We start from the raw sequence: 16339 nt of genomic DNA, 5'->3' as shown, positions 1-16339 counted from the left end.
GGTACTGGACCTAGTTGCAATTCGAGATTGACACATAGGCTGTCACGGGCGTGGTCCTAGCTAAGGAAACATCACGCCGAGTATACCCAAAGAATAGGAGCTTAGGATTGATCCCATCTCAAGCCAATTTAGGCGCTACGGCTAGAAGTCCCTGTATGTGTTTTCAACGATGCAGACTTGCTGGCTTTTCGTCATAGTCAAGATTGCAGAGTAATGGGCTAAAGATAATAATTCATCCCTGTAACATGCATCTAAATTTCAATGCCTGGATGGTATTAGCGCAGAGTGAGAAATAGATCTTATAAGAGACACTTACTTGGGATGCAGTAGCTCTTTTATGACTGTTATATGCTACTGATGCGGCAACAAGTTCCCGAAAATCTTCTTCAACATCCGGTAGAAGAACATCCCAAGAATGGCCTTCAAACACTCGATACATGTCGAAAGGGGGTGTCTTGAAGTTCACTGCTTCCGGCCATGACTCCCGAGTTGGACTTCCGATTGTCTTGAAAATGCTTAATATTAGGCCGAGTTGATTTCCGTCCTCGTGGGCCGCTCGGGATTCGAAAAGCTCTCGAGGGGTCTCTCGGCAACATTCAGCGAGCATAGCTCCGGATGCCCACATATCGATCGCGGGGCCATATGATTTATCGCCGAATAGCGTTTCGGGTGCACGATACGGACCCGTGCCAACGTCTAATATTTTGTTATGAGCAGGTTCCGTGTGGATTGAGAGCTCAGGATGCCATGCTTCACCAAAATCGGAAAGGTAAGCGGGACCATCGGCCGACTCAAGTAGAAGTGCCGAAGGTTTGATGTCCCTGTGTATTATACCTTTCTCGTGGATATATACTAGAGCATTAAAGAGGTCCGTAAAATGTTTCTGTATCCGGACTCTTGGTATACGACCCTGTTCAATAAGAGTCGCTAAACTTAAGGGCATAAACGGAAAAACTAAAGTAAAGCGTTGCTCTTGATCTAGGAAAGTCTCTAGCAAAGGAATACACGGTCTTTTCAGCAACTTCAAGATCTTGGCTTCTCTAAAAGGATTATGAGGTTCCCCGACAGAAGTATCAACAATTACTTTGAGAGCAACTGTACTTGACCTATAGACTTCGGCAGTAAGTCCACTTGCGACATAATGGCAGTTTTGATAATGCCCTATAGTAGTACCAGGAGATTCTGGGGCGACTTGTTCTATTGGAGCAGGTTGCGTCTCGGGTGAAACCGGTGCTTTTTGGTTTAGTAAACTTCGGCATGTCTCATCATACTGAGCCTACTACGGAGTAAGTGTTCTGCGGAAATTTAGGATGGGCGAATTATAAGCTATAGATATGGGGGGAGGGGTTATATGAGAGGTTACTTACACGCGACGTAGAGGTTTTGTAGGCCTCATTCTCAAGGACAAATGCGCTTTTCTGAGAGGAAGGATCTGTATCGTTTAACCCGTCAAGCGCAGCCTTTCTTAAAAAAAAGAATAGTAATATTAGTATGTATTTAGAAATATTTAAAAGAAATAAGCTTTAGATAGACTTACATAGTTTGAATATTATCATAACGATCAGATGAGCTGAGTGAGGCTCTCCAGTCGGAATTGGAGGTCATGATAGCGGGGTTTGGGGCTTGGGGTTTTCTTGATTAGGAGATTACCTACGTAGGATGATGTAGATTTGGAAATAGTAATTGAAGATCCGTATATGTGGTTTTAGAGTATGGTAACAGGATTAAATGTTTCATAGATGGAATTATTAAAGACTAAGACTAAAGAACTCCGGTCTTTAGAAGGTTGGACCGGTTCCTCTTTATTTGCTTAAGTTAGGTTGGATATTAAATTATTAAATTACATACCGATTAATGTCTTAACGGGATTCCTAACATGTGAGAAATAGCAGGAGCTAAAAGGGAAGAAATCCACACTCCATTTCGGCACAGCATTGGAACTCCACTTATTAGAAGGCTACCTACCATAGCGGAGGAGGGGGGTTTGAGGGAATCATTCCGTAAACCTAAAACTATTGCACTTACTAAAATCATTCCGCCTGATGGTAACAGGGGAATCAGATTAATGATTCCAACGTTGTGGAATGATTCTATTACTAGAATGATTCCGTAAAATAGAACGATTTGCCTTTTCACGTGATTTTCACGTGATATACACGTGAAAAAGTGGGGTCAAAAAGGAAAAAAGTCAAAAAAATTAGAAGGACTGGTCCTCGAACCCACCACCCTTGCGCTTGTGTAACCTAACCATTAACCCCACTATTAAGGTTAAAGTTTAAAGTTCAAACGTTTGAGCTAATGGGACGAGGTGGCCAATCTCATCGAATTATTTCATTGTGGAGATTTTCCTGTTTTTAGGCCTTATAACCTTTACATCAGAAAAAATAAAATTTTGACTTAGAAAAAAAAAACTTTCGAAAAAAATTTTATTTTTTATTTTTATTTTTTTCGTTTTATCTTTTTTAAAAAAATATTAAATTTTTTTTTTATTATTTATTTTTTTTATTATTAAAATTTTGTATTATTAGTAAAATTGTTCCAAAAGTTGGAACGATTTTACGGGATGGAATGGTTTTACGGTTATAAAACGCTTTCTTTAAAATAAGACATTAAAAGTGGGTACTGAGACCTACTAGACCCGGATTCTGACCAATCAGAGCCCTTAAAACCCAAAAACGTTCCACCGCACGGAATCATTCCAGTTTTAGAATGATTCCGCCAAACCCCCCTCCTCCGCTATGGTAGGTATCTAAGTAGAAGGATTATGTTGTAGGGTATAGCGTAATAATATCAGTAAAAAACCTATAAACATGCCTATAATAAATTTATTAACAGCATTCATCAGCTTTCATAGAAAATGGAAAAAGCACACGCCCCCCTTCAAGCTATATCCACCTTTCACCTTACCTAACCCGACCATTAATACTAAATACTAATATCATCACCAATAACCAACCTCGTCTCGTCTCGTCTCGTCTCTTCTCCTCGTCGTCATTGTCAATTGCGTTTTGGTTTAACCATTATTCTTCCAATGTTCTCGTAATTTATTTTCTTTCGCTTCTCTCTTTAATCCCGTATTTATATGTCTCTCTATCGCCCCCCTCTTACGTCTTTGCTCATACTACCTCTGTTACCTTTGTATGATTGCGCTCGTCCTTAATCGCGATGGAAGATCTCTCAAGGGCTGAGTACCCAGCTATGCTGGTAAGCTTACATCTTCGATTTACCTCATCTATATAATAATGCTATATGCGCACGGAAGCGACTAATTACTCTACTCAAATTCTACAGGCAAACCTCCATCCTAATCAAGCTGTTCATGCTCTTAACGACCGAGTCAAGCGCATTTCCAAAGTCAACACCGAGATCGCCGATTGGTTACAGGTATTATACGCTATACGCACCACCCACTTACTCAACCATCATCAGATAGCTAAACTGCGATACAGGAGCGTCGGAAAGTAGAGGAGCAATATGTCCAAGGTTTAAAGAGGTTAACCCAGTTTCGGGTCCCGAATGCGCAGTCGGAACTTGGGTATGTTATTCAATGCCGCAATATCTTTATCGCAACCCCTTTCTATTTCCCTAATATTAACGATCATCATCACGAAGGACTTTCCAAGCACAATGGGACAAAATCATCCAATCCGCCGATGCCCTTGCTATGTCGCATCACATATTCGCCACCAAGGTCGAGAAGGATGTTGAGATACCCCTACGAAGCTTTCACCAGAAGAAAGAGATGCTGAACCTTCAAACCATTCAAGGCAATCTTCAGAATATGGCTAGAGAACTAGAAGATGCCCAAGAGCGAACCGATAAGCTAAGTAGGAAGGGTGGCAAAGCCAGCGCCCAAAAGGTAGAGCTGGCAGCTGGGAAGCTCGAGTTTGCTACTCAACAATGGGAATCCCAAGCGCCATTTATTTTCGAATCTCTGCAGGCCTTAGACGAAAGTCGAATGAATCAGTTGCGTGATTGTCTTACCCAGTACGGCACTTACGAAGGGGAGCAAGCGCAAAGTCACCAATCCGAAGCCGAAACGGTACTAAATAGTTTATTGGACTATAGCACTGCAACCGAGATCCAAAACTTTGTAGCTAAGACGACGGCTGGCCGGCCAAAGATCGAGAAGCGAACAACTACGGGACGACAATCATCCAGCTTAAGCGGCGGCAATTCCTCCCTAGCGCCTCCTAGCATCCATGCCCCAGCTGCTGACGATCGTAGCGAACATTCCGTCTTTAAGGACGGGCAAACGGAAAATAAGCTGCGCAGTCGCATCGGCACCATGCTCGGTCGGAGACGACAGAGCATACATGGTGGTTTCGGACCGTTGTCGCCTGCTAAAGGCCCTTTTGGAAGGAACATCAAAAGTAGTCATGGGCTATCCCCTAGAGCATCATCCAGTAACCTTGGCGATTCGACAAACAGGCTAGGGTCGCTTGTGGAAGACCCCCTTACGACCGAGACACCCTCTCGAACGTCCGAGACAAAAGAAAAGACCAGTCATGATGGCATGAATGGTTTAGGCCGTGACGGCTCTACCGATGCGGCCCCACCAGGAACGGCAACATCGCAAGCGTCGCACGTAAATGGCACATCGATCCCTGCTGATATCGCAGATGTGCCCCCTCCGCCAGGGCCCCCTCCATCTCAAAAGGAACCAGAAAAGGATTCCGAGGGTTTCAGTGTGCCAGCTCCGTCTAACGATCCTATCTCCCAAGCAGAGAGGGAGGCAGCCGCACAAGAAGCCGAACAGATATTCAAGCTCAATATCCAGAAAGAGCCCGTGGCCGAGGAGGACCCAGAAGAAAAGAAAGCAGCGCTCTCAAATGTCGCCAACAGCCTTTCAGCTATGGGAATACCAGCTCGGAAAGGGGGTACTATCAGAGGCCGAAGAGATGTACGCAATACTATCTACGTTCCTGCTCCCGTTTCTGAAGGTTCTGCAACTGAGCACCAACACCCTTTCCCTTCTTTACACGCTATATCGTCGAAGCCTGCCGGGGTTACTACCCTTGCCTCCGAAGCGAGCGTTGCAGGTACATCGGATACTCAGTCAGTCCGTTCTGGAAACTCATTGAGTAGTACTATTCACGTAAAACACCCCGACATGCATGAACCAGGTCTCAACTCTTCCGTCATGGAGACGGTTTCGGCAACATTCGAAAATGGTGAGATTCAGGGTGTGAAGGTTAATGGCGAGATTGCCTTCTCATACAACGCCTCGGATGTTTTTAACTTGCCTAGTAAGTTTGATCGTTATTGAAACGGGGTATCGTAGCTAACAATCAGCAGATCATTTACCTATTCGAATTAACAATTTCGCTACGCTCGACGTCATTGGTCCTAATCGTATTTTCGTCACGAATGATACCCCTGACCACCCAGAGCAATTCACCTTGGATCTTTCTCATCTTCACAAAACTTCCATTGGCTTCTCTTATAGGCTTCACGCAGATCCAGACGCTACTTCTGCAGAACATGTACCGGTTCTCGTTCACCCTGTATGGAAGCCACAGGGAGATAAATTGGGATTATTGCTTCAGTATAAACTCAACCCGGCTTTTAAACTCGCTCATGGTGGTTCCAGCGTGCAGGTGCATAACCTAGTCCTCTTTGCTACATACGAGGGTAAGGCATCAGGCGCTCAGACTAAACCATCTGGGACACACCTCAAGGATAAACATATTGTATACTGGCGTCTCGGCGATGTCACCCTGTCTCCGGATGCGGACTGGCAAAAGATCGTGTGCCGGATAATAGGCGACCAAGGCGTAGAGCCTAAGCCGGGCGCAATTGAGGCTCGGTGGGAAGTCAGCCTACCATCGAGTTTCGTTGAGAGCGCGAATGCTATATCAGTGTCAAAGTTCGAAGAGGGCAAGAGCAAGGAGGTAGAGCTCACCGAAGACGACCCGTTCGCAGACGATACCGCTACCGTAGAGGAAGGCAAGTGGGTCGACGTGCCTACAGTCAGGAAGTTAGTAAGCGGGAAGTACGAGGCGAGGTAGATGGAAATAAATATATAGGAGAAGTGTGGAGATACAGATTCGAAAGAACAGTAGGGAGATTTTTGTCTGGACGACGATGATGCTCTTTTGTAAATCAGATTAGCGGGTTGTCAAAAATTGAAGGTTCCATTTGTGCATATATGTTTCGATTATCTCTCATTACTCAACATTTCAGCTTTGTGGATAACTTGAAGGACTTGATACCAAACTGTCATAGGTGAAATACCGGCAGAAGTATTCTAATTCATGGCCAGTTATATAAAATATTTCTATAGTACCTCTGATCCTACGATTGTGATGCAAGCCTAGAATATTCAAACGTGTTGTGTATTATTTATATGTACTCTCTATTTTGGAGAGATGTGCAGCTAAAATGAACTTGCTGCGGCCAAATCATTTGGATATAAGCAACATGTCTCATTGTCCTGAACGCCCGCGTAAGCCTTCACAGGTAATCATTACATGCTATGCTATGCCGCATCATATCACACAATACCTCCTCATACTGCGGGACAGACATGAATAACGCCGCCCTGCTATTAAAAATTTCGATCGTGATTCGAACCCATCAACACAGTTATCGTACTCGTCCTTAAGTAGTACATATAAACAGCCGCTCATCCCGTATCTTTCACGTAGTCCGTTGGATTACCGACTAGCCCTGGTTTGTTCCTCGTAGAACTCGAGCGTAAGCGCCGCTAGGAAACCCGGGATGCAGCCCTTGTCACGGACCCAGAACTGGATTTGGTCCTGGATGCGGCGGGCGAAGGGGCTCTGCGGTCCGCCGGCGACCTTCATGGTGCCGCGCTCGCCGTCGAATACGATACTGTTCTCCTGCTCGTCGGTGACACTAGGGCAATATAAACTTTCCACACGCATCTTACCGTTGGGGATGAACGTCACAGTCCAGCCTAGTGTGCTAAAAATAGCCTCTTTGAACTCCTGCGACTTAGCCGCCCACACCTCTTTCAGTCGCCGCGTTGTCTTTTGCGCCGACGCTGTCTCCCGCTGCGCTTCTTCGATTTCGCGACGCGCCGCAGCTAGTTGTGACGCTGGGATTAAAGGAATGTTCGGGTTAGGGTTGCGGCGGGCTTCTTTTTGTAGTTGCGCTAACAGTTCCTTGTTCTCCTGCTTAAGAGCTTGGAGCGTAGCCATCTTAATCGCTTCAAAGTCGGAAGTAGGGTTGGAGCGTAGAGATAGGACGCGGATTTTGTTAGTTGATTCGGCGGCTGCGAGGCGTGATTGTAGAACCTCGTGTTCTTTTTGAAGGACTTGGTATTGCGTCTGAAGTTTCGAAAGCTCGTCGGCTAGCTTTCTGCGTTTTCTGTTGAGTTCACCGAGCTGCTCACTCTCAGATTCGTCGGAATGGCTGCGCTTAGATCCGATAGAGGCGGGTGCCGCATTGCCAGATGATTCCAGGGCAGAGAGTTCATTATGCATAGTCTGAACCTCCTCCTTGTACTGATCAACCAGCTTTTCAAGCTCGGAGATGCGATCAGCCTTGCTCTGATCAAAATTCTCAGAGTTGAAGGTTTCGTCTTCTGTATCAAAGGCCTTGAGCTGGGCGCGCAAGTACTCGACTTCCTTGATGGCAAGGGCACGCTGGCGCTCTATCCGAGCCTGTGCCTTGCCTGCCGATATAGGAGCAGTAGTAGTCTTTAGTTTTTCTATTTGCGCGCTCAAGTTTTTCCTTTCACTTTCTAAAGCCTTGATAATCTCATCACGCTCCGTGATTTGAGGTTGTATTTCACCAAGCTTTTCTACAAGAGAAGCAGAGTTATATCGCTCCTCCACGAGCGCACGTACGACCGCCTCAGGAGAGTCGAACTCCATAAGTCCGCCATCCGCGCTAGCATTTTGGAGGTAGGCAGTCCATGCCAAGCGTTCATCCTCCAATCTCTGTCTCTGAAGTCGAGCCTCGTTGAGTTCGGGTTCAAGAGCTTCGGCGGCCTCAAGCCGTCGTTGAAGCGACCGTTTCTCTTCCTCCACAACTTCTACGGCCCTATGTATTTGCCTTAGATGAGTTAATTCCGTATGCTGTTTGGTATTCTTCGACTCGAGTGATCTAATATGTTGGACTTGCTCAGTGAGTTCGCGTCGGATGATAGCGATAGTCTCAGCGTCACCAGTTTGCGCCTTTAAGCGCAATACATCGGCTTCTAAATTACCAATGAGCCTATCCTTCTCTAGAAGCTGCTGTTGTGCAACCTGTATTGAGACTTCCCGGGACTGGCCATCTTGTTCTAGCCCTTTGATGACATCTCGAAGATTTGAAAGTTGGGTTTCCATATCACTAACCCTCTTTTGGGCCATCCGATCTCCCTCCTCTTTTGCAGCTGATAAGTCTTCTAATTGCTCTCTCAGAAGACGCGCCTCATCTTCCGCATCTCGGGCCTTCTTCTCAACTTCGAGTTTCTCGCCAGTAGAACTTTCTTTAAGCTCCTGCAATTCCTTTTGCATACTTTCGTACTGACGCTGTGCCTTATTCTTATCACCTTCGGCGGCCTGTTTTTGTTTAAAGTCGTCTTCGGCTTTCCGTCGTACATCTCGTAATTCATTGTCATGTTGTAAAGCTATCATTTCCTTCTCCTGTTCGTAGTTCTCAAGTTTGTAGTGCATAGTAGCAAGCTCAGCCTTGAGCTCCTCTATTTTCCTTCGCTGGGTTTCATACTCCTCTGCGTCGGGTGGCGCAAGATTTTCCTTGGAACTCTCACGCGACGAGGCTCGGAGGGATTCTGCGCCCACATGGCTTTGTCGTGACGAAGGTCTAGCATGATGGGAAGTTTGTGCATCTTCGGCGCCAGTTAAGAAGTTATAGGAAGGTTGTGTTGCTTTTTGTAATGATGCGCGGAACGAAGTGACCTATTTCTTAACTTAGAGTTGATTATCATGAATCAGATCGGGATTGCTCATTAATGACTTTACTTACCCTCGACCTCGAAAACGATCCGCTTCCTGTACTTTGTCGAAAATTCCCGGACATGGCGCTTACTTGTAAAGCATACGTCGCCTAGTGTTTGCTCTCGTTATGAGTCTAGGTACCTATACATACCCAAAAGGAATGATGATTTGATAAGTTAGGTTAAAGTGCTTAAAGTGCGGTATCGCGACAAGACCCGCTAAATTGTTTTTGTTGTTTGCGGCTGCCCTGGCAATGCTGCCGCGATTAGCTAGCTTGATACCTTATCACGTGCAGATGATAAAAATGGCTTTGTAAAAACATTCTCTTTTAGAAATAAAAGCTTCTACCCCAGGATTACAGCTTTGTAAAAAATAGGTACCTACCCAACATCATAAGAGCTTGACAAACTGATATTTCAATAGAATATACGCGTTAAAAATTATATTCACTCACGAAATACACTTTAAAATATGCCTTAAATACATGTATGTATTTACACTGATATATCCTGTACATGCAAGATACATAAGTACATGTGAAGTGCGCAATAAAGACCGAGCAGCCGAGCTCCGTCCGTACCTAGCTACCCTTGCTGCATCTGTGGGTCTTTTAAATCAATGCAGGAGTTCCTGACTTGGCTTACAGCTCTTTACGCATTCTTCCGGGGGTATACGCCATTGCCGAAATTCAAGCTTTCAGCTGGCTCAGGTCCCACACAGCTGCCACGATGCTCTATGGTGGGCTTATTAACGTAATCTATTTCTTGCTTCCCTCACTAAGACTCGGTAACAATTTGGAGTTTCCCTTTCATACCTACATACCTATGCGCTACATTTAGGTCATACATAACACCTCGACTCGTGAGGTTCCAACACACATGGATTTCTTCTCTCGGTAATAGCATTGCGGCTTTTGCTGCTACTACTGACTTCTCGTGCCACTAGCAATTTGCGCAATTTACAATCCAGTCCGACAATCAAAACATCATAAGTAACTTCTCTCGAACACCGACACTATGGTTATACGACCGGCACCTCCTTCGGGTATGTCGTCATTAGCTATTAGGACACCCCTCCGACTCGCAATCCATCATTCGACACGAGCTACAAGGCAATATTCCGTACATACAACCCGATTACAATATCGACCACGCTATGACGTCTCTAGATCCCCTCATATCCTACCTGCATCCATACTATGCCTCCGCACATACGCGTCCGATGCTTCTAAAACTTCCGAGGGAGCTAAAACTGCGCACAAGCTTGAATCGGAAAGCGACTCTGCCACGAGCGCTGCCAGTTCTCCAGATGAGCCGCATTCGCAGAAGAAAGCCTCTTCCAACACACCACCTGACTCGGACTTCGATTGGGAAGAAAAGCCCAATTTCCACATAGAAAAGTTTACGGAGCTTCCTTATGCAAACTTTGGTGTAAATCAACATATGATCATTGATCGAGAGTACAAAGAAGCCCTTCGTCAGCTATTATGGAGATTTAGAGCTCCGATCCGATATGCCTTTGCGTACGGCTCTGGCGTCTTTCCGCAATCGACAGGTGGTACAGCTACTGAGGCTCAAATTAAGGCTGTCCATCCTAAGGCACCCGTTGCCGTCCAGAGGGCCCAGGATGGTTCTCCAAAGATGATTGATTTCATATTCGGTGTCTCGTATACGCAGCATTGGCATTCCTTAAATCTCATGCAACATCGTGATCATTATTCAATGCTTGGGTCGTTAGGATCAGGTGCCGTGTCTTATGTGCAGGATAAGATGGGCGCTGGAGTTTACTTCAATACTAACGTTACTGTGGATGGTATATTAATCAAGTATGGGGTTGTCAATATCGATACTTTGTGCAGGGACCTGAGCGAGTGGGACACGCTATACCTTGCCGGGCGTCTACATAAGCCAGTAAAGATTCTTAGAGATGATCCTAGAGTTCGTCTTGCGAATCAGATCAACCTCCTATCAGCATTGCGGACAGCTCTCCTGCTACTGCCTCCCACCTTTAGCGAACAAGAATTATATGCGACGATTGCTGGCATCAGTTATCTAGGCGACCCACGAATGACATTTCCTACTGAGAATCCAAAAAAGGTCGCGAACATCGTCAATCATAACATGCTAAACTTCCGACGGCTCTATGCGCCGCTTGTCGAATCTCTTCCCAATGTTGAATTTGATGACCCTGCTTGTAGCAAACCCGATTGGATCGACAATACAGACTCTGTATTAAAGCTACAACAGGATATGGACCCTGTAAAACGAGGTAACATGGTGCGCCGGCTACCAAAAGCCTTCCGCTCCAAGCTATACTTCGAATATCAGAAGAAGTTCCAGATACCCCAGCTCGAATTCAACAAAATGATGGAAGAGAAAAAGGACGAAGATGCTGGTTCTTTCAAGAGACAACAAGGCAGTGGCTTCGAACAGCGGATCGCGCAAGATGAGCCTGAAGCTCTTCGAAAAATTATCCGCGATGTTATCAAAAAGACGATCAGTTGGCCTAGCACTACCCAAAGTATTAAGGGCGTTCTTACGGCTGGTTTTCGACGAAGTTTCCATTACTTGAGAGAGAAGATGGCAAAATATCGCGAGGCAAGTAAACCCGAGAAGGATGGTGAGAAGTCTTCTTAAGGATTCTCAATATGCAGAGGCTATTCCTATTCGTGCATTCAGCTAGTGCTTCTTCTAGAGCTACTTAGGGCAACGCATACCCGTCGAGGACGATTATCGAATACCGCGTGATACACGTTCCAGTGCCAAAGAGCCGAGCCATAGCTATAAGGCAGTCATTGGACGTCTTAATCAATTCGAGAATACCGTTACGTTCAGCCCAAACAGTATATCTCATGCACCTAGGAGTAGCTCAAGCTTAGAGACATTAAAACAGGCTACTCCGATAGGAAGCACTAGTGAGCTACAGCTCTTTAATCAAGAGGTAGTTTGCAACGGTGTAGAACTTATCTCACAACCTAGAGACGTTGAGTCATGCCATACTATATATTGGGTTAGAAGGCGAGACGAACATGAGGGGTATACCGAAATACCATGCGTAAACGACGTAAAAGACACCATTTACCACTCATTATAGTCAGGCAACTCCATATGTATGTATAGGTATACATATATACTACCTAGCTGATCACAAAAACAAATATAATTTTCGTCAACTGGACATATTGGTTACCTGAACTATCAGTGTTAATCATGGATTTTGTGAGAAATTACAAATCGTACGCTGGCTAGGGAGGGATACGTATCAATTTCTCACGGACCGCTAATCCCTATACATTACAAATGCGAAGGGTACGGCAGCAAAAAGCGAAGAGGTTGTTATCATAGTCTCATTATTCGTTGGGGAAAGTTCTACCAAATATATCCTAGAGTTCTTATATTACAAGGCTCGCCATTTCGATATCAAAGCCTAGCATTGTCCTTATATCATAGATCTCAAATTACCTCCACCATGGTAAAATAAGAATCATAGATTCCACATCTAGGTCCTAGCTTAGCCGTTGACAATAGTGCCGCCATTGCAGTGAATCGTCTGGCCGCTGATGGCGGAACTGTCTGGGGATGCGAGGAACACTACACAAGTTGCTATCTCGCTTGGCTGTGCGGGTCGGCCCATAGGACTGGTAAACGACTTCTGTGCCTCGTCATCCATAGTAGCCGGGATAAGAGGAGTCCACACGGGGCCTGGAGCAATGGCGTTGACCCGGATGCCCTTGCCCACGAACTGGTTACTCAGACCCCGAGTGAAAGATACGATGGCACCTTTCGTTGAGGTGTAGTCCAAAAGATCAGGTCGCCCAATGTAGGCGTTGATACTGGCGTTGTTGATAATAGTTGCACCACGCTTCATGTGAGGTAGCGCATATTTAGCCAGGTAGAAAAAGGGGTGAATGTTGGTGTTGAACGTATGTATCCATTGGTCCCTTGGATCATTGTTAGATGGTGATGTCTAGAAGAGTCGAAACGGGGAATAGTCAACTTACTCGCTTAGTTCGTGGATGTCACTCTTCACCATTTGGTATGCGGCGTTATTAAAGAGGATGTCGATACGACCCAAGCTCTTCAACGCCTCCATGACAACTTTCTTGCAGTTGTCTCTGCTCGTCAAGTCAGTGGAAAAGAGATGGCATTTTTGGCCGTGCGATTCTACGATGCGTTTCGTCTCCTGGGCGTCCTTCTCTTCATCGGGGAGATAGACGATAAAGGAGTCGGCTCCTTCTAGAGCAAATAGAATGGCCGTCGCTCGACCAATTCCCGAGTCGCCACCTGTAATAATGGCTTTCTTCCCCTGGAGCTTGCCGGCGGCCTTATACTTCTGATACCCGCCATCATCTGTAGGTAGGGTATCATACTGGGCTTGTATGGGCAGCTTGTGCTCTTTTCCAGGAAACTCTTGATGAGTTACCGGGACTGAATGTCCTATAATACTCGCGTGTTAGTAATTACCCCTTAATAATATAATTGTTATGATATGCATGTTTTACTTACCCTCTTGGAATTGTGAGTCGGACATGTTGAGTAATACGCTACGCTAAATCGAATAAGTCTTTCAACAGCTAGTAAGAAGTAGCTATTTTTACAATTGAATTAAAGTAGTTCAACTAAGAGAGTTTGATATATCTGGAACGAGGATGAATTGATATATAGGCATATTAATGGGAAACACAGCGAGTCATGACATCACTCGGTATCAATTACATCTACATTGCTCAGAGCCGCTTTTCTGCAACTTAGCTCACAATGACGAAGGTGTAAAATGAACATTCCAATTTTTATGTTTGCATTTTTTGATCAGCAGAAAATTACAATTATTTAAACTCATAACAAAAAAAAAAACCCCCTAGATTTAAAGGAAATAATCGTTACCGTAAATTTTGTTTATACGAGGGGTTATTTTTTCCATAGCTTAAAAGGTAAAAAAGTAACTTTTAATAGGCAATGTTTAACACGTACGCAATTATGTAAATTCGGGCTATTATGCAACCCGTAAGATTGCCTCCAATTAAAAATAACTTTACAGGTTGCATAATAGCCCGAATTTACATAATTGCGCACGTGTTAAATACTTTAAAGTCATAGGAAAAAAATTCGATACAATGACCCCTTGTCAAAAAGGTGCATTCGCGCTGTACAACGCTACGCGCTATTCACGGATTGCTTAGAAATGGATGCTTCCGTCAGTTAGACTTTCCAGTAACGACTTCTTCTTCTCCTCAACCCCCCCTAGAATTTCAATTTCTTCTACTTGGTTATCATGCCAATTCCATTCTTCTACGATGTACTTGTCAATGGCCCCCCAGCTTGGGTTCCCGATTGGGCACGCGACCCATGGATCTTGTTCCAAATTGGAGCCGTTACCGGATTCCTGTACCTTCTAAAGCGATACTCCAGCGGAACCGTGAGCGTGGCGGAACGCAAAATGCACGGAAGGATAGTCATGATAACTGGCGGGACATCAGGAATAGGCGCTGCTGTAACACGAGACTTAGCTGAACGAGGAGCTCAAATTGTGCTTCTTACCCACCTACCGCCGTCGAACCCTTTCCTCGCTGATTATATCGGGGAGTTACGCCAACGAACGAAAAACCAAATGATATATGCGGAACAGGTCGACCTCTCTTCTCTACATAGTATTCGTAAATTTGCTACCAAATGGATCGATAACGCACCGCCTCGCCGGTTGGACATGCTCATTCTATGTGCTGCTACTATTACACCACCAGGGGGTAAACGTACGGAGACGGAAGAAGGAATTGAAGAGATGTGGATGGTCAATTATCTCGCCAATTTCCATCTATTAGGAATATTAAGTCCAGCTCTCCGAGCCCAACCCTTCGATCGCGACGTACGAATAATTATTCCGACGTGTTCCTCTTACATTCGGTCTCCCACGCTTAATAGTGCGCTCGTGAAGAAGGAATGGGCCCCAGGGAAAGCTTATGCCCGAAGCAAGCTGGCATTAATGGTATTTGGGCAAGCGTATCAAAAACATCTCGATGCGTACAAGCGACCGGACGAACTTCCAATGAACTCACGAGTCATCTTCGTCGACCCTGGCTTTACGCGCACTCCTGGAATGCGGCGATGGTTGACACGAGGTTCACTCTGGGGACTTGCGGTCTATGTATTCTCCTACATAGTACCCTGGTTTCTGTTAAAGAGCCCGGAAATGGGTGCCCAGTCTATTCTTCATGCCGTTATGGATCCAAGGCTAGGGATGGGACCGGGTGGCAAGCTTATTAAGGAATGTCGCGAGGTTGACTTTGCGAGGATGGAGGTAAAGGATGAAGAGGTAGCGAAAAAGCTATGGGAAGCCAGTGACAAGCTTATTGAAAAGACCGAGAAGGAACAGGCAGCGCTGAGGGTTTTGGAAAAGAAAAAGCAAGAGTTAAAAGAGCAGGAGAAGAAGGAAGCAGATAAGGCCGAGGAGATCGACTCGTTAATAAACACGATCAAGAAGGGGAAAGAGGCTGAAAAGAAAACTTCGCGACGGAAGGGTAAAAAGACTTCGTCGTAAATAGACTTCTTAATAGATAGTTTAATATTAAGTATCCTCGCTCCAATTCTCCTGTGCAGCTTTCGAGAAAAGAGTCTTGATGAACTGAGAAAGATAGGTACCTACCTACATTGAATAAATTGATGTATCCTATTAAACTTACATATTTCTCTAACGACTTATATGTATAGCAACTTCCGGGGTGCATACCTAACGGATTAAACTGCATTAGTCTACCTGTAGATCCAGCCTAATTCAACATAGATGTATAGCCCCGAATTTAATAGCTTATCGATGCATCATCATTGCATGAGTTCAACGTACCGAGTATACATTATGTATTTCAATAAGATATAATGGATCAGAGTTCCACCGTAGGACAAGCATTAGTTGCTACCGCCAGGAAATTTATCATCGTAGTAGGCAAATGTTTATTAACTTCTATTAAATTGTTTTATTTCTTCAGTCGAACGGGACATAATGCTGCGGCACTCGGTATCTCAAGTCTTCGGCTTAAAGCACCCTGCTTTATCCCCACGTGAAAATGACGACATTAGACAACGACCTCGGGTTAGTTTCAATTTCGCAGCTGCATACGGCTTCGTTCTTATCTTTGTTTACTAACTTTTACATTCAGCCGCCCAACGTAACAATAACTCAGTTGTCGGCTCAAACATCACCTCATGAATCCGACCGTATATTCCCAAATGTCTTACCTCTAAACTTATCACCTCGGTCCTCATACTCTCAAGAGCCGATTTCAATGCCGATACCGACTCCGGTCCCGGTCCCGGCAGTTCAGCCATTGCCGCTTCCCGGTCACATGCCACAAGGTATCGCGGCACCAATACCATACTCTTCAACTCTTGCGACTATGAAAATGGACGCTTCGAGTCTGCATCCCGTTTTCTTCA

General features: G+C 45.1%; 6 protein-coding genes across 6 annotated transcripts; 3 read left to right on the top strand and 3 right to left on the bottom strand.

Moving 5' to 3' along the window:
* Positions 1-232: 232 nt before the first annotated feature.
* On the bottom strand, positions 233-1605 carry GL218_04289 (Serine/threonine-protein kinase csk1; the record flags this gene model as incomplete). Its single annotated transcript, XM_033580881.1, has 3 exons — positions 233-1276; positions 1368-1464; positions 1538-1605. The coding sequence occupies 3 exons, from the start codon at positions 1603-1605 to the stop codon at positions 233-235; spliced, it is 1209 nt and encodes a 402-aa protein (XP_033436629.1).
* Positions 1606-3165: 1560 nt separating this feature from the next.
* On the top strand, positions 3166-6011 carry GL218_04288 (Suppressor of profilin deletion; the record flags this gene model as incomplete). The annotated part of the gene is made up of 5 exons (XM_033580880.1): positions 3166-3204; positions 3292-3384; positions 3450-3535; positions 3613-5249; positions 5299-6011. 5 exons carry the CDS (start codon positions 3166-3168, stop codon positions 6009-6011), a joined length of 2568 nt encoding a protein of 855 aa, XP_033436628.1.
* Positions 6012-6659: 648 nt separating this feature from the next.
* GL218_04287 (Spindle assembly checkpoint component MAD1) lies at positions 6660-8994 on the bottom strand (the record flags this gene model as incomplete). The annotated part of the gene is made up of 2 exons (XM_033580879.1): positions 6660-8873; positions 8941-8994. The coding sequence occupies 2 exons, from the start codon at positions 8992-8994 to the stop codon at positions 6660-6662; spliced, it is 2268 nt and encodes a 755-aa protein (XP_033436223.1).
* A 934-nt stretch (positions 8995-9928) lies between these two features.
* Positions 9929-11548, top strand: GL218_04286 (Phosphatidate cytidylyltransferase, mitochondrial; the record flags this gene model as incomplete). The annotated part of the gene is made up of 1 exon (XM_033580878.1): positions 9929-11548. The coding sequence occupies one exon, from the start codon at positions 9929-9931 to the stop codon at positions 11546-11548; it is 1620 nt and encodes a 539-aa protein (XP_033436222.1).
* An 874-nt stretch (positions 11549-12422) lies between these two features.
* GL218_04285 (putative oxidoreductase C4H3.08) lies at positions 12423-13442 on the bottom strand (the record flags this gene model as incomplete). The annotated part of the gene is made up of 3 exons (XM_033580877.1): positions 12423-12852; positions 12913-13348; positions 13418-13442. 3 exons carry the CDS (start codon positions 13440-13442, stop codon positions 12423-12425), a joined length of 891 nt encoding a protein of 296 aa, XP_033436627.1.
* Positions 13443-14183: 741 nt separating this feature from the next.
* Positions 14184-15446, top strand: GL218_04284 (putative oxidoreductase C19A8.06; the record flags this gene model as incomplete). The annotated part of the gene is made up of 1 exon (XM_033580876.1): positions 14184-15446. The coding sequence occupies one exon, from the start codon at positions 14184-14186 to the stop codon at positions 15444-15446; it is 1263 nt and encodes a 420-aa protein (XP_033436626.1).
* Between the last annotated feature and the right edge of the window lie 893 nt (positions 15447-16339).

The sequence above is a fragment of the Daldinia childiae genome, assembly GCF_008694065.1.
Source record: "Daldinia childiae strain JS-1345 chromosome Unknown Scaffold3, whole genome shotgun sequence".
Taxonomy (NCBI): Eukaryota; Fungi; Ascomycota; class Sordariomycetes; order Xylariales; family Hypoxylaceae; genus Daldinia; species Daldinia childiae.
The sequence above is the reverse complement of the archived record's forward strand: the minus strand, read 5'-3'. Positions and strand labels throughout refer to the sequence as shown.